Here is a 22,825-nt window from a genome sequence, read left to right as displayed (position 1 = left end):
ACCTGAACAGTTCACAACAAATGTACTTGATGAATAGCCTGGGTACCAGGTATGGCAAGGAGTGGCAAGTAGTGGAATATTAGCACAAACAGACTGGCACCCAGGCTCCTTTAAGAGTGAAGGGTTCGTACAGACAGTGGCAAGTCCAATTCAAGGTCTTTCCAAGCACTAATATTTATATTCAAGGACCATCAATTTGTAAATAGTTCCTATTATGCAATTGTTTGTAGTCGCCACCAGATGGCAGTATATCCCCACAACCTCAAAACAACTAACTTACTATTCATCACTACCTCACAAGTTCTACTCAATAATACATTTATTTCCTACTTATTTCCTACATACATGAGTGGTAAGTCAGTAGTGATGGTGTAATTTGAGTAGTGATGAGCAGAGTTAGGGGACACACCTACTGGTGAACATCTATTCATATTACTACACAATTCTAGCTTAATGCCTGTATTGTATTTTTTATTGGGCATTTTGGGAATTTACTACTTAATAGCTACAAAAAAAAGCATCTTGCTTCCGACTGGCAGCTTTAGGGTGAGTTCGTAAATTGCCTCCAGCGTGTCAGAGTACACTCTGGGTCCTTAGTAAATTCAGAGCGTTTCGCTCTCAGAGTGTTCGGCGTGAGCTTTGACCGAGGAATAAGGTTGTTCTGACGCGTTCTGACTAAAGGCAGTCAAGCACCCAAGCTAACTGGCTAATGTTGGCTAGGTTGTTAGCTACTTCCAGACACATAATGAGAGAACACCCCACTCTGACCATTTTACTCCCCCTAGCAGAGCTGGTTAGGCTGTTTTTCATGTTATCCAGAGCGTTGGTGACTGTAACTGTGCTGCTGGCAACAATTTAATAACGCTTTTTTTGCCGACGTTTACTGACACCGACCATATTCAATGGGTGTTGAGCGTTCGTAAATTTGTCAGTTATTCTGCGCTCTGACGAGAGTGCTCTGAAATCGGAGTAGATAGCCAGAAGTGAATTTACGAACGCACCCTTAGTGATGCCGGGTCGGGAGAATGGCGGGTGGGCTGTGTGAGTAACGGGCCAACAGAACGGCAGGAGCACGGCTGAAGCAGGTGTAACCGATGTGAAATGGCTAACTAGTTAGCGGTGGTGCGCGCTAATAGCGTTTCAAATCGGTGACGTCACTCGCTCTGAGACCTTGAAGTAGGGTCCCTGGTTCGAGAGGGACGGAAGCTTTACTGTTACACAGGCACCACGTGAATGAGGAGATTGGCGGGGGGAAAGTTACATTATTTCGAACGGGCGCTATCGCAGGATTCAGCGTTGTGTCTTACCCCCTCCCCCCTTCATGCGGCTCTTCAGGGCTGATTCATCCATGGTCTAATGTATTTTTTTGCACCTTAAACGGTCCAGTCATATAGCGGTAAATAAAAGGTGGGTAAACTATAAAGAATAAAAATCTAAAGTGTTGGTCCCCATGTTTCATGAGCTGAAATAAAAAGATTGCAGAAATGTTCCCTAGGCGCAAAAAGGCAGGATGGAATCTACATTGGCCCGGCATTTTAGCTATCGATGTGACGTTTGGCGGCGCCTAATCAGTCAGGTATGTACCAGCCTGTCTGAGTAGTAGAGTGGGTGGAATGAGAGAGCTCACCTGGCACCCAGAGCACAAAACACTGGAAATAAAGGAAATAAAACTTGTATGCCTGGAAATTTACAAGACCAATAAATTGTTCTTATATATTCCATAAACATATTTGATAATTGATATTCATTAAGTATTTTTCAGGTACCAACTTGAGAAAATGTCAGATTTTCAAGGTATTCCAGTACTTGAATTTTAGAGTGCCAAATATGAGTACTTCTGAAAGCAATAAGTGATCTTATAAATGGTAAACAATTTGGCAATATTTCCATATACAAAGGAAATGCTTGGTGTACGAGGCCCGAGTTCCCCAGTCAGACATGCAAGTCTTACCGTTGCTCCTGCAGCAGCTTCCTGTTGCCCTGCCTCCTCTCTTCGTCGATTGGATAAGAGCGGAATATGACCAGGCCAATCAGAATGAGTCCTATGGGCGCCGCGGAGACCAGAACCTTCAGGGTCATATCCACGTTCTCAGGCTGGGTGCAACCTCGAGTCATATACCCTGCAAAACTACAGATGGAGGGAAGGAGAACAAGGAAATCATGAGAAAGGAATTTAACCACAGGACTTTGATCAAAGAAGTTCATGTGACACACATTACTAATTCAGATGGAGAAACAATCCTGTGCTTTGAAGTGGGATTTGGCTTATCCTCGTGTTTTTTTTTTTTTACTTGGCCAGACTGGGAAAGTAAGACTTCCTGACTGATGATGTCTAAATGAATATGTACAGCACGAAGGGGCCGCAAGAGGCCAAGGGCCAAAGTGTCCATCTGTGAAGGGTAAACTTACTCCAAGCTGAGAGTGGAGATCCCCAGGGAGATTCCAGAGGCAAACTTGGTGAAGAAGACATAGAAGGAATAAAAGATGGCTTCGTGACCCTGAGAGTCTGGGTTCTGGACCTGGAAGTCATCCACCACGTCTGGCAACATGGACCTAGAGACAGAGACAGAGAGTCAGTAACATCCACCACGTCTGGCAACATGGACCTAGAGACAGAGACAGAGAGTCAGTGACATCCACCACGTCTGGCAACATGGACCTAGAGACAGAGACAGAGAGTCAGAGACATCCACCACGTCTGGCAACATGGACCTAGAGACAGAGAGTCAGTAACATCCACCACGTCTGGCAACATGGACCTAGAGACAGAGAGTCAGTAACATCCACCACGTCTGGCAACATGGACCTAGAGACAGAGACAGAGAGTCAGTAACATCCACCACGTCTGGCAACATGGACCTAGAGACAGAGACAGAGAGTCAGAGACATCCACCACGTCTGGCAACATGGACCTAGAGACAGAGACAGTAACATCTACCACGTCTGGCAACATGGACCTAGAGACAGAGAGTCAGTAACATCCACCACGTCTGGCAACATGGACCTAGAGACAGAGACAGAGAGTCAGTAACATCCACCACGTCTGGCAACATGGACCTAGAGACAGAGACAGAGAGTCAGAGACATCCACCACGTCTGGCAACATGGACCTAGAGACAGAGACAGTAACATCTACCACGTCTGGCAACATGGACCTAGAGACAGAGACAGAGAGTCAGAGACATCCACCACGTCTGGCAACATGGACCTAGAGACAGAGACATCCACCACGTCTGGCAACATGGACCTAGAGACAGAGACAGAGAGTCAGTAACATCCACCACGTCTGGCAACATGGACCTAGAGACAAAGAGTCAGTAACATCCACCACGTCTGGCAACATGGACCTAGAGACAGAGACAGAGACAGTAACATCCACCACGTCTGGCAACATGGACCTAGAGACAGAGAGAGAGAGTCAGTGACATCCACCACGTCTGGCAACATGGACCTAGAGACAGAGAGTCAGTAACATCCACCACGTCTGGCAACATGGACCTAGAGACAGAGAGTCAGTAACATCCACCACGTCTGGCAACATGGACCTAGAGACAGAGACAGAGACAGTAACATCCACCACGTCTGGCAACATGGACCTAGAGACAGAGAGAGAGAAACCAGTCAGTGATATAAAAAGAGAGGGAAAACAGTGAAACAGAAAAGATGAGGGACAGACAGCTACTTCAACTCACCATGGCAATAGGAAGGCAGCAGCAACTCCGATCCCGGCAGCGAACGACACGATGTAGGTAATTATGAGATTACTCTTCACACACACCACCAGGATCATGAAGGGGATCACAGACTGCAGAGAGGAGAGAAACACTGTATTATAAACACCGACGTTATCACACACCACCAGGATCATGAAGGGGATCACAGACTGCAGAGAGGAGAGAAACACTGTATTATAAACACCGACGTTATCACACACCACCAGGATCATGAAGGGGATCACAGACTGCAGAGAGGAGAGAAACACTGTATTATAAACACCGACGTTATCACACACCACCAGGATCATGAAGGGGATCACAGACTGCAGAGAGGAGAGAAACACTGTATTATAAACACCGACGTTATCACACACCACCAGGATCATGAAGGGGATCACAGACTGCAGAGAGGAGAGAAACACTGTATTATAAACACCGACGTTATCACACACCAACAGGATCATGAAGGGGATCACAGACTGCAGAGAGGAGAGAAACACTGTATTATAAACACCGACGTTATCACACACCACCAGGATCATGAAGGGGATCACAGACTGCAGAGAGGAGAGAAACACTGTATTATAAACACCGACGTTATCACACACCACCAGGATCATGAAGGGGATCACAGACTGCAGAGAGGAGAGAAACACTGTATTATAAACACCGACGTTATCACACACCACCAGGATCATGAAGGGGATCACAGACTGCAGAGAGGAGAGAAACACTGTATTATAAACACCGACGTTATCACACACCACCAGGATCATGAAGGGGATCACAGACTGCAGAGAGGAGAGAAACACTGTATTATAAACACCGACGTTATCACACACCACCAGGATCATGAAGGGGATCACAGACTGCAGAGAGGAGAGAAACACTGTATTATAAACACCGACGTTATCACACACCACCAGGATCATGAAGGGGATCACAGACTGCAGAGAGGAGAGAAACACTGTATTATAAACACCGACGTTATCACACACCACCAGGATCATGAAGGGGATCACAGACTGCAGAGAGGAGAGAAACACTGTATTATAAACACCGACGTTATCACACACCACCAGGATCATGAAGGGGATCACAGACTGCAGAGAGGAGAGAAACACTGTATTATAAACACCGACGTTATCACACACCACCAGGATCATGAAGGGGATCACAGACTGCAGAGAGGAGAGAAACACTGTATTATAAACACCGACGTTATCACACACCACCAGGATCATGAAGGGGATCACAGACTGCAGAGAGGAGAGAAACACTGTATTATAAACACCGACGTTATCACACACCACCAGGATCATGAAGGGGATCACAGACTGCAGAGAGGAGAGAAACACTGTATTATAAACACCGACGTTATCACACACCACCAGGATCATGAAGGGGATCACAGACTGCAGAGAGGAGAGAAACACTGTATTATAAACACCGACGTTATCACACACCACCAGGATCATGAAGGGGATCACAGACTGCAGAGAGGAGAGAAAACACTGTATTATAAACACCGACGTTATCACACACCACCAGGATCATGAAGGGGATCACAGACTGCAGAGAGGAGAGAAACACTGTATTATAAACACCGACGTTATCACACACCACCAGGATCATGAAGGGGATCACAGACTGCAGAGAGGAGAGAAACACTGTATTATAAACACCGACGTTATCACACACCACCAGGATCATGAAGGGGATCACAGACTGCAGAGAGGAGAGAAAACACTGTATTATAAACACCGACGTTATCACACACCACCAGGATCATGAAGGGGATCACAGACTGCAGAGAGGAGAGAAAACACTGTATTATAAACACCGACGTTATCACACACCACCAGGATCATGAAGGGGATCACAGACTGCAGAGAGGAGAGAAAACACTGTATTATAAACACCGACGTTATCACACACCACCAGGATCATGAAGGGGATCACAGACTGCAGAGAGGAGAGAAAACACTGTATTATAAACACCGACGTTATCACACACCACCAGGATCATGAAGGGGATCACAGACTGCAGAGAGAAGAGAAAACACTGTATTATAAACACCGACGTTATCACACACCACCAGGATCATGAAGGGGATCACAGACTGCAGAGAGAAGAGAAAACACTGTATTATAAACACCGACGTTATCACACACCACCAGGATCATGAAGGGGATCACAGACTGCAGAGAGGAGAGAAACACTGTATTATAAACACCGACGTTATCACACACCACCAGGATCATGAAGGGGATCACAGACTGCAGAGAGGAGAGAAACACTGTATTATAAACACCGACGTTATCACACACCACCAGGATCATGAAGGGGATCACAGACTGCAGAGAGGAGAGAAACACTGTATTATAAACACCGACGTTATCACACACCACCAGGATCATGAAGGGGATCACAGACTGCAGAGAGAAAACATTTATCACCAATGATGTACACATGATGTTACGTTACAGCCTTACTCTATAATGGATTCGTTTTTCTCTTCTCCTTCATCAATCTACACACAATACCCCATAATGACAAAGCAAAAACAGGTTTTTAGTTTTTTTTTTTTTGCAAATGTATATTTAAAAATAACAGAAATCACATTTACATAAGTATCCAGGCTGTATCCCAACCGGTCGTGATTGGGAGTCCCATCGGGCGGCTCACCATTGGCCCAGCGTCGTCCGGCTTTGGCCGGTATAGGCCGTCATTGTAAATTAAAAATGTCTTCTTAACTTCCCTAGTTAAATAAAGGTTCAATAAAAAGTATTCAGAACCTTTACGCAGTACTTTGTTGAAGCACCTTTGGCGGCGATTACAGCCTCGTGTCTTCTTGGGTATGAAGTTACAAGCTTGGCACATCTGTATTTGGGGAGTTTCTCCCATTCTTCTCTGCCTCGATCTGCCAACTTTGCCTCGATCCTGGCTAGTCTCCCAGTCCCTGCCGCTGAAAAACATCCACACAGCATGATGCTGCCACCACCACGCTTCACCGTAGGGATGGTGCCAGGTTTACTCCAGACGTGACGCTTGGTATTCAGGCCAAATAGTTCAATCTTGGTTTCATCAGACCAGAGATTCTTGTTTCTCATGGTCTGAGTCCTTTAGGTGCCTTTTGGCAAACTCCAAGCGGGCTGTCATGTGCCTTTTACTGAGGAGTGGCTTCCGTCAGGCCATTCTACCATAACGGCCTGATTGGTGGAGTGCTGCAGAGATGGTTGTCCTTCTGGAAGGTTCTCCCATCTTCACAGAGCAACTCTGGAGCTCTGTCAGTGTCCATAGAGTTCTTGGTCACCTCCCTGACCAAGGCCGTCCTCCCCCAATTGCTCAGTTTGGCCAGGCAGCCAGCTCTAGGAAGAGTCTTGGTGGTTCCAAACTTCTTCCATTTAAGAATGATGGAGGCCATTGTTTTCTTGAGGACCTTCAATGCTGCAGACATTTTTTCGTACCCTTCCCTAGATCTTTTCCTCTACACAATCCTGTCTTGCAGCTCCACGGACAATTCCTTTGACCTCATGGCTTTAAGTGGGGTACGCTACTAGGGTCCAGGTGTACCAGTTTGAGTGCGTCAAAAACAGCAACGCTACTGTGTTTTTCCACGCTCAACGGTTTCCCCGTGTGTATCAAGAACGATCCACCACCCCAAAGGACATCCTGTGGGAAGCATTGGAGTCAATATGGACCAGCATCCGTGTGGAACGCTTGACATCTTGTAGAGTACATGCCCCGACACATTGAGGCTGTTCTGAGGGCAAAGGGGGTGCAACTCAATATTAGGAAGGTTTTCCAGAGTCAGATGAACTTGTGGATACTATTAGGTCTCTGCATCCAGTATGAAGGAAGTTAGAGGTAGTTTTTGCGAGCCAATGCTAACTAGTGTTACCATAGATGTCCAGTCATTATGCTATCTACTAGCATGCTAGCAGTTACCATACTTCCAGTCATTGTGCTATCTACTAGCATGCTAGCAGTTACCATACTTCCAGTCATTGTGCTATCTACTAGCATGCTAGCAGTTACCATACTTCCAGTCATTGTGCTATCTACTAGCATGCTAGCAGTTACCATACTTCCAGTCATTGTGCTATCTACTAGCATGCTAGCAGTTACCATACTTCCAGTCATTGTGCTATCTACTAGCATGCTAGCAGTTACCATACTTCCAGTCAATGCTCTAATGCTAGTTAGCAACCTTCCTTCAAACTGCACATAGCGACATAAAACTGTTATTCACGAGTTCATCTGACTATGGGAAAGTAGATAAAGGGCTTCATTGGGCTCCCGAGTGGCACAGCAGTCTAAGGCACTGCATCTCAGTGCTAGAGGCATTACTACAGACCCTGGTTCGATTCCAGGCTGTATCACAACCGGCCGTGATTGGAGTCCCATAGGGCGGCGCACAATTGACCCAGCGTCATTCGGGTTAAGGTTTGGCCGGGGTAGGCCTTCATTGCAAATAAGAATTTGTTCTTAATTGACTTGTCTAGTTAAATAAAAATGTTTTTTTTTAAATCGCCAATATCCTGAAGTATCCATTTAACGTGGTCCTTGAGATACAAATGACCTGGAGATGCTTGGTCTTCATTGAGTAAGAAAGGCATCCGCATGCTTCCCAGCCAGAAACGGGTTTGTGTATTTATTATGATAACATTTTGTGACGGTTTTGGACTTGGATTTTTCAGAGCCCAAGTATACGCCACTTCGTCTGTGATTGGTGAAACAGTAGGGATTCTTCAGTTGTCATTTAACAAGAGACGACTCGTTTAGATAGATGTAAAAATTGCACGATTAAGATCTCGGGCAAAGAAACTTACAAATTAATGTCAGATTTCTTGAGTTAGATTCATTCTGACAATTATTTAGGAAGTGTATACTGGCTACTGTGTCTCAAAAGGGACAAAGAGTACCATTGCCGCTTTTTTCTCATTTTTCAAGCAAAGGTCTTTTAAGGGAGTATGCAAGCACACTCGTTCGGATCGGCTAGCTGAGATCGGCTAGCTGAGATCGGCTAGCTGAGATCGGCTAGCTGAGATCGGCTAGCTGAGTTCGGCTAGCTGAGATCGGCTAGCTGAGTTCGGCTAGCTGAGATCGGCTAGCTGAGTTCGGCTAGCTGAGTTCGGCTAGCCGACAGCCAATCTGAAGCATGTTGACACCTTAAGGCATGGTGCCTTTCCACTGTCAGGCTTTGCATGAAAGAAGTTGCCTTCAGTGTCTCCTCATCCAAGGCCCTGGCCCAAAAAAAGCATGCCTCCATGGACTAAGGCATTTTGTGTGTGATCATTCTGAGGGTATGCTAAGTCTTACAGAGGTGCCGATGTACACAGCTGTCTTCTTGCCAAACTTGGTGAGGAACCACTGCCAGAAGGGGATGGTGAGCGTCGCAGCGAGCTGGAGAGAAAACAAGACAAAAAAAAAATGGGGTTTACTCAAGACTTAATATAGAAATGGTTGTGTTTGTTCTAGTTTAGTTAGCATGTTTCTGTTGCCATATTTTTTGCAATGACCTGGCTAGAGTTCCAGTCCGTTTCTACTTTAGCCAACGTGCCAAGAGAAGGACCGAGTCTCAAATGGAACCCTATTCGCTAGATGGGGCACAACTTTCGACCAGTGAGCATAAAAGGAATAGGGTGCCATTTTGAGAAGCCGCCGTCTTCCGTCTCTGGAACATGTTATGTGGCAGACTACAAAAACCCCCTCCAAAAAACAGCAGTGCTGTCTGGTTTGTGTTTTTGGATTTACCATGAAGACATTCTCAACCTCTCTAATCCACCTATCACATGCCTGACGACTCAATCGGAATTTTTCCGCCATCGTTATTAAAGTTGTTTATGTTGACGTCAAAATGTGTGTTGTTGTAGCTACAAAACAAAGTCATCAGCGATTGGATCATCTGTAACCAAATCAGCATCAAAGTCAATAACACATTTTCTAAAAATGCCCCTTTACCCACATTCTGGCTCTGACCCAACCCACCAGTTTAGTTCATGGGACAAATCCGAACGATTAGAATGGGTTTGCAGTCTTGAAATCAGCGGGGAGGTACTCAGATCCAGCCACATAGCGGAAAATAAACTAACATCTGTGGGCGTGGAGTAGCGTTCGGGCCGGGTAGCCAGGCAACCCATCACAACACAGCAGCGGGAATACGGCAGGAATTGCAGGATGCTTCACAACACATTACAGTGGACATTATTATTATAGGGACATTCCTGCATTCCACAAGGGTCACCATCTGACCCTAGACAGGGTGTGGCCTGGGACAGATCAGATTGACCTCTGACTTTATGGTTTAGTCAATAAGAGGTCAAACGTTGACCCTTATGGGCGCCACTGGGACGCCAGTAGTTTTCCCTTCTTTTTGGATGTGTTTGTATAAGAATAAACTAACATTGTGTGTGTGTTGTACTGCAAAGAAAGTACTAAGCATAGAGGTACATTTCCCCTCAACCTGCTCTAGTAAATCCAGCAATCTCAAGAGTAACTTCACTTTGTCTGTGTCCTCTTTCTCGTGCATCATCTGTGTGTGTGTGTGTGTGTGTGTGTGTGTGTGTGTGTGTGTGTGTGTGTGTGTGTGTGTGTGTGTGTGTGTGTGTGTGTGGACTGTATCTGCTAAACATCTTCACAATGCTTGTTCTGCTTCCTGGCAATACCACATCAAGGTCATCTGCATCTGCTAAACGTCCTCACAATGCTTGTTCTGCTTCCTGGCAATACCACATCAAGGTCATCTTTCCCCTGAACTGTCTGCACCTCACTCTGCCTGTCAAATCTCTCTCCTTCCAGCATCACAAACATTTGCATAGTCTACAAAAAACTGTGTGAATAGATCACGTTCTGAACACAACAGCAGGGTTCGTACAGACAGTGGCAAGTAGTGGAATAATAGCACAAACAGACTGGCACCCAGGCTCCTTTAAGAGTAAAGGGTTCGTACAGACAGTGGCAAGTCCAATTCAAGGTCTTTCCAAGTACTTTTTCAAGCACTAATATTTATGTTCAAGGACCATCAATTTGTAAATAGTTCCTATTATGCAATTGTTTGTAGTCGCCACCAGATGGCAGTATATCGCCACAACCTCAAAACGACTAACTTACTATTCATTACAACCTCACAAGTTCTACTCAATAATTTGTTGATTCACTACTTATTTCCTACATACGTGAGTGGTAAGTCAGTAGTGATGGTGTAATTTGAGTAGTGATGAGCAGAGTTAGGGGACACACCTACTGGTGAACATCTATTCACATTACTATACAATTCCAGCTTAATGCCTGTATTGTATTTTTTATTGGGCATTTTGGGAATTTACTACTTAATAGCTACGAAAAAAAACATCTTACTTCAGACTGGCAGCTTTAATGTTGCCAGTCGGGAGAAGGACGGGTGGGCTGTGTGAGGAAAACGGCCACTAGAACGGCAGGAACACGGCGGAATATCGCGGCCGCCCCGTTAAATGAGGCGATTGGCAAAAAAAGCTCTGCAGGTTGTTACAGAGAAAATGTCTGAACTAGCACCAGCGTAGGATGCAGCGTTGTGTGTCTTGTGTCCCTGAAGAGCCACATGAGGGGTCATTCTCCCACGCTGCAATGTCAAAGTCTGATGCATTTTTGTACCTTACATGGTATGGGTCGGTTGGGCAGTTATAAATAAAAAGGTGGGTAAAACTAAACTGAACAAAAATATAAAAACGCAACTTGTAAAGTTTTAGTCCCATGTTTCATGAGCTGAAATAAAATAAAATAAACATTTTCCATATGCACAAAAGGCAAGATTGAATCTACATTTGCCCGGCATTTTCAATGTGACGTTGGTCAGATCTGCCTGCTTGGCTGAGTGGCAGTGTGGGTGGAATGAGCGAGCTCGCCTGGCAACCACAGTGCGAAGCATGTGAGGAAATGAAACTAGGAAATGAATTTGCAACATTTCCTTTTTCCAACTTGAGAAAATGTGATTTTCAAGGTATTCCACTACTTGAATTTCAGAGTGACAAATTCTTTAAGCAACTGGTGCGAACCCTGCAACAGGTTACTGTTGTCCTGTCTGTGTTCACCACTCGATTAGCAACACAATCACCACCCACGTACAACATGGACAACTACTGGCTAGTCTCACTCCACAACGTGCTGCTTGACAAGAACAAAAATAGCACCCTATTCCCTATATAGTGCACTACTTTAGACCAGAGCCCTATGGAACCCTATTCCCTATATAGTGCACTACTTTAGACCAGAGCCCTACAAGGTCTTTTGTCTTGTTGCCTACTGATGAAATACACTCTTCCCCCCCCCCCCTCGGGGTCAAGGTCTCGTTTGCCACCCCCACCCCCTCCCCCTGCCTTGGGGATCAACGTCTCGTTTGCCCCCCCTCCCTCTGCCTTGGGGGTCAAGGTCTCGTTTGCCCCCCCCTCCCTCTGCCTTGGGGGTCAAGGTCTCGTTTTCCCCCCCCCGGGTCAAGGTCTTGTTTTCCCCCCCTCCCTCTGCCTTGGGGGTCAAGGTCTCGTTTGCCTTCATTAACTGTAACTCCTAACAGTAATTCTACAAGGACCAGGACTAATATGGTACATAAAGGATATTAAGACAGTCATCTTTTCCCCCTTTTAATTGATTGAATTAGCACTAAGCTTTTCAAACTCTCTGACCAGTGGGTGAGTTTCCCCCATTGTTCATATGCCTACTGCACTGTACAGCAGTAAGTTACATTCCTGTTAGGATTTAAATAGTTCATTAAGTAATTTTAAAATCATATGACTGAGAAGAGAGGGATAAAAGCATGTCAGCAAAGCTAATTTCCCGCGTTACTGTATATTTCTAAGAGAGAGAGAGAGAAGAGAGGGATAAAAGCATGTCAGCAAAGCTAATTTCCCGCGTTACTGTATATTTCTAAGAGAGAGAGAGAGAGAGGGAGAGAGAGAGAGGTCTTTACAGCAGTGGTAAATGGTCTGTGGGAGGGGAACAGGTTGGTATTCAAACCAGGTCAGTGAATGTGATCACACGTCAAAGTAATGAGCAGCTACAAGTCACTGGCTACCATAGAGACCTCCTGACTGTCTCTCTAGCGGTTGTCAAGGTTACACTATCCAATGAAAAGGTCAGTAAGTGACGTAGGAAGAGAGTCTCAATCTGGCTGTATCATCTATAAAGAACAAGGCCATTCACACTAGGAGTCAATAGGCAGTGTGTGTGTGTGTGTGTGTGTGTGTGTGTGTGTGTGTGTGTGTGTGTGTGTGTGTGTGTGTGTCTCCTCACCATGATGACCAGTAGAATGTTCTGGAAGTCGTTCCTTAAGCCCAGAGTGTAGCAGCAGAACAGAGCAAAGTTCCCTTCCAGGAGCTGAGAGAGAGAGAGAAACACGCTCAGTTAGACCCTACACACACACACACACACACACACACACACACACACACACACACACACACACACACACACACACACACACACACACACACACACACACACACACACACCTCAGACCGAGAGAGAGAGACACGCTCAGTTAGACCCTACACACACACACACACATACACACACCTCAGACCGAGAGAGAGAGAGACACGCACAGTTAGACCCTACACACACACACACACACACACACCGAGAGACTGAGACACGCTCAGTTAGACCCTACACACACACACACCTCAGACCGAGAGAGAGAGACACGCTCAGTTAGACCCTACACACACACACACACACACACACCTCAGACCGCGCGTACAGGCTCGCTGGCTGAAGACTCTAAAACTTTAACACGAGGAGCGGCGTACCCCAGAGACCATATAAATAAACACACACACAGAGCTGAATGGTGGCAGACAGCCTTTCCAAGCATTAGAGTATATTGAATGTTAGCTTTATGGTTGGGCTAACTTTACGGGTAGAAGACATTATGGTCACAGACTAGGATATTATTAAACACCAGATGATATTTAAAAACAAGACACGAGTGGATCTGGCTACTTCGGCCACACCCGTTGCTGACAGGTGTAAATCAGCCTTGCAATCTATATAAATAAATAAGAGACGGCGATATAAATATAGTCACCATGAAAGCCAGTGAAGTGAAGAGGAAGCCCATAACCAGCTTGACGTAAGGTCCATGGCCCATCACCAGCCTGATACCCTGCCAGAACGACATGGGCTCTGACCGAGGCCGAGACGACTCTGGGGGGGGGGGGGAGAGAGAGAGAGAGACAGAGAGAGAGAGATTATGTTGTAAGAAAAAAATTAAGTTTACCTATACGTGTCAAATGTGTTTAAACTTCAGGATTAACCCTCCATCTCATGAGAGAAGGTGAGAGTTGAATTTAATGACGATGATAATATAAATCTCTAAAAATAATTTCAACAAATGTTAGGAGAATCAGATGAAGGAGGATGAATGACACACACACACACACACACACACACACACACACACACACACACACAACAGATTCAGTTGATTCAACTTCTCATAACGGAGGTCAAATCAGCAGTTGACAAGTATGTTTCCTACTAGCCCATCTGTTAGAGCATCAAGTCACCGTGGACACAGCCCATCTGTTACAGCATCAAGTCACCGTGGACACAGCCCATCTGTTAGAGCATCAAGTCACCATGGACACAGCCCATCTGTTAGAGCATCAATCCACCGTGGACACAGCCCATCTGTTAGAGCATCAATCCACCGTGGACACAGCCCATCAGTTAGAGCATCAATCCACCATGGACACAGCCCATCTGTTAGAGCATCAAGCCACCGTGGACACAGCCTATCTGTTAGAGCATCAAGCCACCGTGGACACAGCTCATCTGTTAGAGCATCAATCCACCATGGACACAGCCCATCTGTTAGAGCATCAAGCCACCGTGGACACAGCTCATCTGTTAGAGCATCAAGTCACCATGGACACAGCCCATCTGTTACAGCATCAATCCACCATGGACACAGCCCATCTGTTAGAGCATCAAGTCACCGTGGACACAGCCTATCTGTTAGAGCATCAAGTCACCATGGACACAGCCCATCTGTTACAGCATCAAGTCACCATGGACACAGCCCATCTGTTAGAGCATCAAGTCACCATGGACACAGCTCATCTGTTAGAGCATCAAGTAACCATGGACACAGCCCATCTGTTACAGCATCAAGTCACCATGGACACAGCCCATCTGTTACAGCATCAAGTCACCATGGACACAGCCTATCTGTTAGAGCATCAAGTCACCATGGACACAGCCCATCTGTTACAGCATCAAGTCACCGTGGACACAGCCCATCTGTTAGAGCATCAAACCACCGTGGACACAGCCCATCTGTTAGAGCATCAAGTCACCGTGGACACAGCCCATCTGTTAGAGCATCAAGCCACCGTGGACACAGCCCATCTGTTACAGCATCAAGTCACCGTGGACACAGCTCATCTGTTACAGCATCAAGTCACCATGGACACAGCCCATCTGTTAGAGCATCAAGTCACCATGGACACAGCCCATCTGTTAGAGCATCAAACCACCGTGGACACAGCCCATCTGTTAGAGCATCAAGTCACCGTGGACACAGCCCATCTGTTAGAGCATCAAGCCACCGTGGACACAGCCCATCTGTTACAGCATCAAGCCACCGTGGACACAGCCCATCTGTTACAGCATCAACCCACCGTGGACACAGCCCATCGGGCCATAGTCACGTGAGACAGATAAACGGTGTACTGCGTCATCACACCACACTGTCAATCTCAATAACATCCACATAAAGAGAGTGGGCTTGTTTAGAAGGACGTCAGGCCATTTGGGGAATTCCCCACGAGCTCATCGTTTTATAATAGCAACAGGGAAAGTTAATGACACAAAGTTAACACATTAAATATCAAAAGGGGTTTGTTGATTTGAGGGCTGGAGAGACAAAATGGTCCCCCCTGCCTTTACCTTTCTTCTCCTTGACTCCGAAGAACAGCACCAGAGCACAGAGCACGTAGATGGAACAGATGGCGCCGGAGGCGATGTTGTAGGCCGTTTTCTGTGACAGTAGAGAGGGACAGCAGCTTAGTGGACTGTAGTAACCGTAGTAGTAAAAACAACAAACAAAACAATATGCAAAAGACTAGCTTTGTGGTAAACATTTCCTGGAGAGACAGCAGGTCAGTAGACTATAGGACATTAAACAGCCAATAGGAGGGAGGGACAGCAGGTCAGTAGACTATAGAACAGTAAACACAGAGAACAGCCAATAGGAGGGAGGGACAGCAGGTCAGTAGACTATAGAACAGTAAACACAGAGAATAGCCAATAGGAGGGAGGGACAGCAGGTCAGTAGACTATAGGACATTAAACAGCCAATAGGAGGGAGGGACAGCAGGTCAGTAGACTATAGAACAGTAAACAACCAATAGGAGGGAGGGACAGCAGGTCAGTAGACTATAGGACAGTAAACAACCAATAGGAGGGAGGGACAGCAGGTCAGTAGACTATAGGACAGTAAACACAGAGAACAGCCAATAGGAGGGAGGGACAGCAGGTCAGTAGACTATAGAACAGTAAACACAGAGAACAGCCAATAGGAGGGAGGGACAGCAGGTCAGTAGACTATAGGACAGTAAACACAGAGAATAGCCAATAGGAGGGAGGGACAGCAGGTCAGTAGACTATAGGACAGTAAACAACCAATAGGAGGGAGGGACAGCAGGTCAGTAGACTATAGAACAGTAAACACAGAGAATAGCCAATAGGAGGGAGGGACAGCAGGTCAGTAGACTATAGGACAGTAAACAACCAATAGGAGGGAGGGACAGCAGGTCAGTAGACTATAGGACAGTAAACAACCAATAGGAGGGAGGGACAGCAGGTCAGTAGACTATAGGACAGTAAACACAGAGAACAGCCAATAGGAGGGAGGGACAGCAGGTCAGTAGACTATAGGACAGTAAACACAGAGAATAGCCAATAGGAGGGAGGGACAGCAGGTCAGTAGACTATAGGACAGTAAACAACCAATAGGAGGGAGGGACAGCAGGTCAGTAGACTATAGGACAGTAAACACAGAGAACAGCCAATAGGAGGGAGGGACAGCAGGTCAGTAGACTATAGGACAGTAAACACAGAGAATAGCCAATAGGAGGGAGGGACAGCAGGTCAGTAGACTATAGGACAGTAAACAACCAATAGGAGGGAGGGACAGCAGGTCAGTAGACTATAGAACAGTAAACACAGAGAACAGCCAATAGGAGGGAGGGACAGCAGGTCAGTAGACTATAGGACAGTAAACACAGAGAATAGCCAATAGGAGGGAGGGACAGCAGGTCAGTAGACTATAGAACAGTAAACACAGAGAACAGCCAATAGGAGGTCAGTAGACTACAGTAACCTGATAGGCCTAGTATTAGTCACATATATTAGCTTTAACACATGTTCTACTACATCTGGTATTTCCGGATGGTTTTTAGACTCTCAGGCTGATACAGAGAGACTCATTCATGCTTTTATTACAAGCAGGCTTGACTACTGTAATGCTCTCCTGTCTGGTCAACCCAAGAAAGACATTGGTCAACAGCAAAACATACAGAATGCAGAAGACCAGATGGAGAACACATTACACCGGTTTTAAGGTCTCTGTACTGTAAAACATACAGCATGCTGCAGGGTACTGACCAAGACCAGACAGAGAACACATTACACCGGTTTTAAGGTCTCTGTACTGTAAAACATACAGCATGCTGCAGGGTGGGTACTGACCAAGACCAGACAGAGAACACATTACACTGGTTTTAAGGTCTCTGTACTGGCTGCCTGTGAGTTTTAGAATTAATTTAAACTACCTCAAATCCTAGGGACCAAGAGCCCTGGAGAGGCAGCCTTTAGTTACTATGCCCCCAGCCTTTAGTTACTATGCCCCCAGCCTCTGGAATAGCCTGCCAGAGAACCTGAGGGGGGGCCAAAACTGTGGACATATTTAAAATGTTGAGTAGTGAATATTTCATCTTATTTTCATATCATTTTATTCGTTTTTTCCCTGTAAAGCACATTGTGTTGCATTCCACGTCTGAAATGGGCTGTATAAATAAAGTTAGATTTGATAGGATACGGTGTGTGTGTGTGTGTGTGTGTGTGTGTGTGTGTATGTGTGTGTGTGTGTGTGTGTGTGTATATATCGGTGTAATGCGAGTGCGTCTGGGTGGGCGCGTACCGTTTGGTCCAGGGTGATGACAGTGGTGATCGTGGCGTTGACTTCCTGTCCCAGCAGCAGGGAGGAGTTTAACCCGTCGGCCGTGACATTATCACCGGGCGTCGGGATACAGGGGGCGTTGGCCATGCCCACAATCTGACCCTGGACGGCTGTGCCAATCACAGTACCCAGAACCTCTACCGTCATTCCTGATTGGACGAGAGAAGCATACAGATGAGACAAACCGACCAATGATCATCTTTCCATTCGGTCTGAAAAAAACAAAAAAAACAATGATCCTCTTGGTGGTCCTCTGTAGCTCAGTTGATAGAGTGTGGCGTTTGGAAACCCCAGGATAGTCGGTTCGATTCCCGGGACCACCCATAAGTAAAACATACCCACGCAGGACTAATTAGTTTTGGATAAAACCGTCTGCTAAAATGGCTTATATTATTATTAATATATAAATGATTATTAATGTATATATAATTATATAATTATTTATATATTATTGATTGAGGTGCCTGTGGCTGCGTCACATCTGACCGTGATTGGGAGCCCCAAAGGGCGGCGCACAATTGGCCAAGCGTCGTCCGGGTTTGGCCGTCATTGTAAATAAGAATTTGTTCTTAACTGACACGTTTAGTTAAATAAAAGGTTATTTATTGTGTCCTAATATCCAAACGTGTAGACTATTAGTAGTAGGCACCATTATCAATAACTTAATGTGAAATCGATATTGTTTCAAATTGATATGAGTAAGACATTATATCGGTTTATCCTCGAGGTTAACCTACACTAGACACTCAGTGGCCAGTTTATTAGGTACACCCATCTAGTACTTGGTCAGACCCTTTGCCTCCAGAACAGCCTGTATTCTTCGTGGTGTGGGTTGTACAAGGTGTGGCGTTCAAACGTTGCTCAATTGCTATCACAAGACCTAACGTGTGCCAGGAAAACATTCTCCACGCCATTACACCACCAGCCTGTACCGTTGACACCAGGCAGGATGGGGCCATGGACTCATGCTGCTTACGCCAAATCATGACTCTGCCATCAGCATGGCGCAACATGAATCGGCATGTCAGACCAAGCAATGTTTTTACCACTCAATTCTCCAGTGTTGGTGATGGCCTGCCCACTGGAGCTGCTTCTTCTTCTTCTTGTTTTTATCTGATAGGAGTGGAACCCCGGGGTGGTCGTCTGCTGCAAATAGCCCGTCTGTGACGAGGATCGACGAGTTGTGCGTTCCGAGATGCCGTTCTGCGCCGTTATTTGTCTGTTTGTGGCCCTTCTGTTAGCTTGTACGACTCTTGCCATTCTCCTTTGACCTCTGTCATCAACGCCCTCTGTTAACTTTGACCTCTGTCATCAACGCCCTCTGTTAGCGTTGACCTCTGTCATCAACGCCCTCTGTTACCTTTTTTTAAATTTATTTTCTCCCCAATTTTCGTGGTATCCAATCGCTAGTAATTACTATCTTGTCTCATCGCTACAACTCCCGTACGGGCTCGGGAGAGACGAAGGTCGAAAGCCATGCGTCCTCCGAAGCACAACCCAACCAAGCCGCACTGCTTCTTAACACAGCGCGCCTCCAACCCGGAAGCCAGCCGCACCAATGTGTCGGAGGAAACACCGTGTACCTGGCCCCCTTGGTTAGCGCGCACTGCGCCCGGCCCGCCACAGGAGTCGCTGGAGCGCGATGAGACAAGGATATCCCTACCGGCCAAACCCTCCCTAACCCGAACGACGCTATGCCAATTGTGCGTCGCCCCACGGACCTCCCGGTCGCGGCCGGCTGCGACAGAGCCTGGGCGCGAACCCAGAGACTCTGGTGGCGCAGCTAGCACTGTGATGCAGTGCCCTAGACCACTGCGCCACCCGGGAGGCCCCTGCCCTCTGTTACCTTTGACCTCAGTCATCAACGCCCTCTGTTAGCGTTGACCTCTGTCATCAACGCCCTCTGTTACCTTTGACCTCTGTCATCAACGCCCTCTGTTACCTTTGACCTCTGTCATCAACGCCCACAGGACTGGATGTTTTGTTTTGATTGTCCCACCATTCTTGGGAAAAAAAACCTTGACACTGTCGTCCGTGAAAAACCCCAGGAGGCTGGCCGTTTCTAAGATACTGACGTGCCCGGTACCAACGATCTCACCACACTCAGTCTCTGAGGTCACTCTGAGGTCACCCCCCCCCCCCCCTTCATTCTAAAACGTTCAAAATGAACAGTAACTGAATTCCTGGATGCCTGTCTGCTTTAAATAACAAGCCACGACCACGTGACTCACGTGTCTGTAGGAGCGAAGCATTTTGGTGAACGGGGTGGTGTACCTAATAAGCTGTCCACTGAGTGTATATGACACGTTCCTGTAGTTATCCTTAATTGCCCGCTGATAGGTCAACGCTTCTCATTGTGTTCAAACTGGTTAGGTAGGTTAAGACCCCGAGACCATTCACCCCTTGGCCCAATGGACAATCGACAACCAGTTGTCTGGACTTCACAAAGCCTTGGAAATTAACAGAAAAACAAACACAGTTGCAATGTTATTGCCCGACGTAGTAGTGACGTCGGGCAGTGACGTCGGGTAGTGGCGTAGGAGTCCAGGTATAAGACGTACTGTAAGCAGTGGCAGAGTCCCTCTCCTTCTGGTCTTCACTGATGAACATGGTGAGAGCCGAGTAGGGCACATGGAAACACTGGAGAGAGAGAGAGAGAGAGAGACAGAGAGAGACAGAGAGAGAGAGAGAGAGAGAGACAGAGAGACAGAGAGAGACAGAGAGAGAGAGATATTGAAATGATTGGATTGCACCGGGTTCGTGTTTCTTTATACATGTGGACGTGTAGGATTCCTTTAACTCACCGTCTGAAGGGTCTGGAAGAGGCAGTAGAAGACCAGGTACCAGATGACCCTCCCATCCTCAAACACAGGAACGTACCAGATGAGGAAGTAACTGACCACGGCTAGAGGAGTAGAGAACAGGATCCTAAACCGAGACAGAGAGACAGACAGAGAGAGACAGAGAGAGAGAGAGAGAGAGAGAGAGAGAGAGAGAGAGAGAGAGAGAGAGAGACAGAAAAACAGTAAATCAAGCATCCTACATTGTCACATAATGTAAATGTCCTCTTCACAGACACTGTGGTTATCTAATGAAGTCGCTGTAGCCAAGCTGTCAAATGACTGAGTGAACAGCCTCTTACTAAATAAACAGCTATTTCCACTGCATGACATTTCACTTGGGGAGTCTGTAATGACAGGCTAAGGCCAAGTGATGACTGGAGAGTCAAAAGGCCCAAGTAGTCAAGAGGACACTAATAACTTTCTGTAGGCAAAAAAAAATAAAAAAATAAAATAGACCTTGATAGCTGTGACACATTCAAAAATAAACAATTTTATTTCTTCTTCGTAAAAGTAAAGATAACCTTGGTGAGATTGGCCTTGTGAGAATGGGTGCGTTTCAATAGTCTAAAAAGAGGCGTCCTCATCTCCTCTCCTTCATTATCACCCATCTGATAAAAGGAGAAAAAGGACAGGAAGCCATGACTACTGAGCTGTCACTCAACTCTGTCTGTTATTCCCCGCCAGTACAGAGAAAGGCAGTTCTACCGGTTCCTTAGCAACAATCAGCTGTCACTCAACTCTGTCTGTTATTCCCCGCCAGTACAGAGAAAGGCAGTTCTACCGGTTCCTTAGCAACAATCAGCTGTCACTCAACTCTGTCTGTTATTCCCCGCCAGTACAGAGAAAGGCAGTTCTACCGGTTCCTTAGCAACAATCAGCTGTCACTCAACTCTGTTTTTTCCAGCACTGCCAGTAAGAAATTATGTTACTGTAAATGTCATGTGTTATGTAGAGACTGTGTGAGAACAGTGGGTCAGACAGAATGTATATGGTCACTCCCTGTCCCAGTTACGGACTTCCTGTTGCCTGATCGACGCGCTTCAACAGAGGAGAGGGCCCGTGGATCCGCATCAAGGAGAAAAAGAGTTAGGTTTCCTCAGCAGGAAGTGGCCACATCACATCCGGTCATTGATTGGCTAAGGAGGATATGGTGCAAGCCAGCCACATCATCATCAGGTGAGCCACTAGATTATCGCACAAGGACAGGAAATGTCATATCGGACCACAAGACGCCATCATGTGCAACCTGATCTCCCCAGTGTTTATGACAACGGTTCAGTCGTGAGTTTGACACGGTGGAGTAGAACACTCCAAAATAAAAGATTAAGACCTTCCTTCAGAACTTGATTATTTGCTACTTCAGGATCAGCCTGTTGGTGGAGATGCCCTAAAAAAGGGGTTTATCAAAAGTGCAAAAACGTTTCCTTGTCTTGTCTCCTTTGTTTCATCAGCACTAATAAAAACAAATTAAACCTGTTTTGGGACCTACTTCCACTTCAAACAATAGCTTTGTCTCCTTGTTTTGGTAAAAGCTATGGGCAGGTGGAAGCTGAATTTGGTAATAGGAGTTACTTTTCACCACATCAGTGTGTTCTCAGATCAGTATTGACCTGGGAATGGAAGAAATACCCAAAGAGAGGAAGTCACTTTGGACAATTGAGATGCAGCCGCCCATACCGGGTACAGTGAGAGTGAGAGTGAGAGTGAGAGTGAGAGTGAGAGAGAGAGAGAGAGAGAGAGAGAGAGAGAGAGAGAGAGAGAGAGAGAGAGAGAGAGAGAGAGAGAGAGAGAGAGAGAGAGAGAGAGAGAGAGAGAGAAAATGTTGTGTTACATATAGGGAGAGGTGTGACCGACCCATCAGGAATGTTACATCATGTCGGGAGCCTGGCTCAGCCTTTCGTTCACTCTCGGTGCAACGTCAAAGATCACTTGGCTCTGCCACGTCCCAAAACGAAGGTCCTGAGCTGTCTGGGTGGTGTCAGTCCAATGTTCATTGTAGCAAAGGTCCTGTTTAATATCTGCCTGTATGCGTTTATTGTCGTTT

At 46.3% G+C, this 22,825-nt stretch overlaps 1 protein-coding gene across 1 annotated transcript in view; it reads right to left on the bottom strand.

Moving 5' to 3' along the window:
- Positions 1-22,825, bottom strand: part of mfsd2ab (MFSD2 lysolipid transporter A, lysophospholipid b) — a 45,851-nt gene that overhangs the window by 5,690 nt on the left and 17,336 nt on the right. Inside the window, exons 4-13 of the mRNA XM_071369027.1 lie at positions 20,743-20,866; positions 20,500-20,578; positions 17,900-18,087; positions 15,646-15,736; positions 13,781-13,899; positions 12,985-13,068; positions 9,043-9,126; positions 3,693-3,805; positions 2,410-2,553; positions 1,952-2,128 (exon numbers count right to left, since the gene is read on the bottom strand). Coding sequence (XP_071225128.1) covers positions 1,952-2,128; positions 2,410-2,553; positions 3,693-3,805; positions 9,043-9,126; positions 12,985-13,068; positions 13,781-13,899; positions 15,646-15,736; positions 17,900-18,087; positions 20,500-20,578; positions 20,743-20,866 — 1,203 coding nt within the window. The remainder of the gene's footprint in view (positions 1-1,951; positions 2,129-2,409; positions 2,554-3,692; positions 3,806-9,042; positions 9,127-12,984; positions 13,069-13,780; positions 13,900-15,645; positions 15,737-17,899; positions 18,088-20,499; positions 20,579-20,742; positions 20,867-22,825) is intronic.

Source organism: Salvelinus alpinus, chromosome 26 (genome assembly GCF_045679555.1).
Source record: "Salvelinus alpinus chromosome 26, SLU_Salpinus.1, whole genome shotgun sequence".
Taxonomy (NCBI): domain Eukaryota; kingdom Metazoa; phylum Chordata; class Actinopteri; order Salmoniformes; family Salmonidae; genus Salvelinus; species Salvelinus alpinus.
Note: the sequence above shows the minus strand (reverse complement) of the source record. Positions and strands in the feature narration are given on the sequence as shown.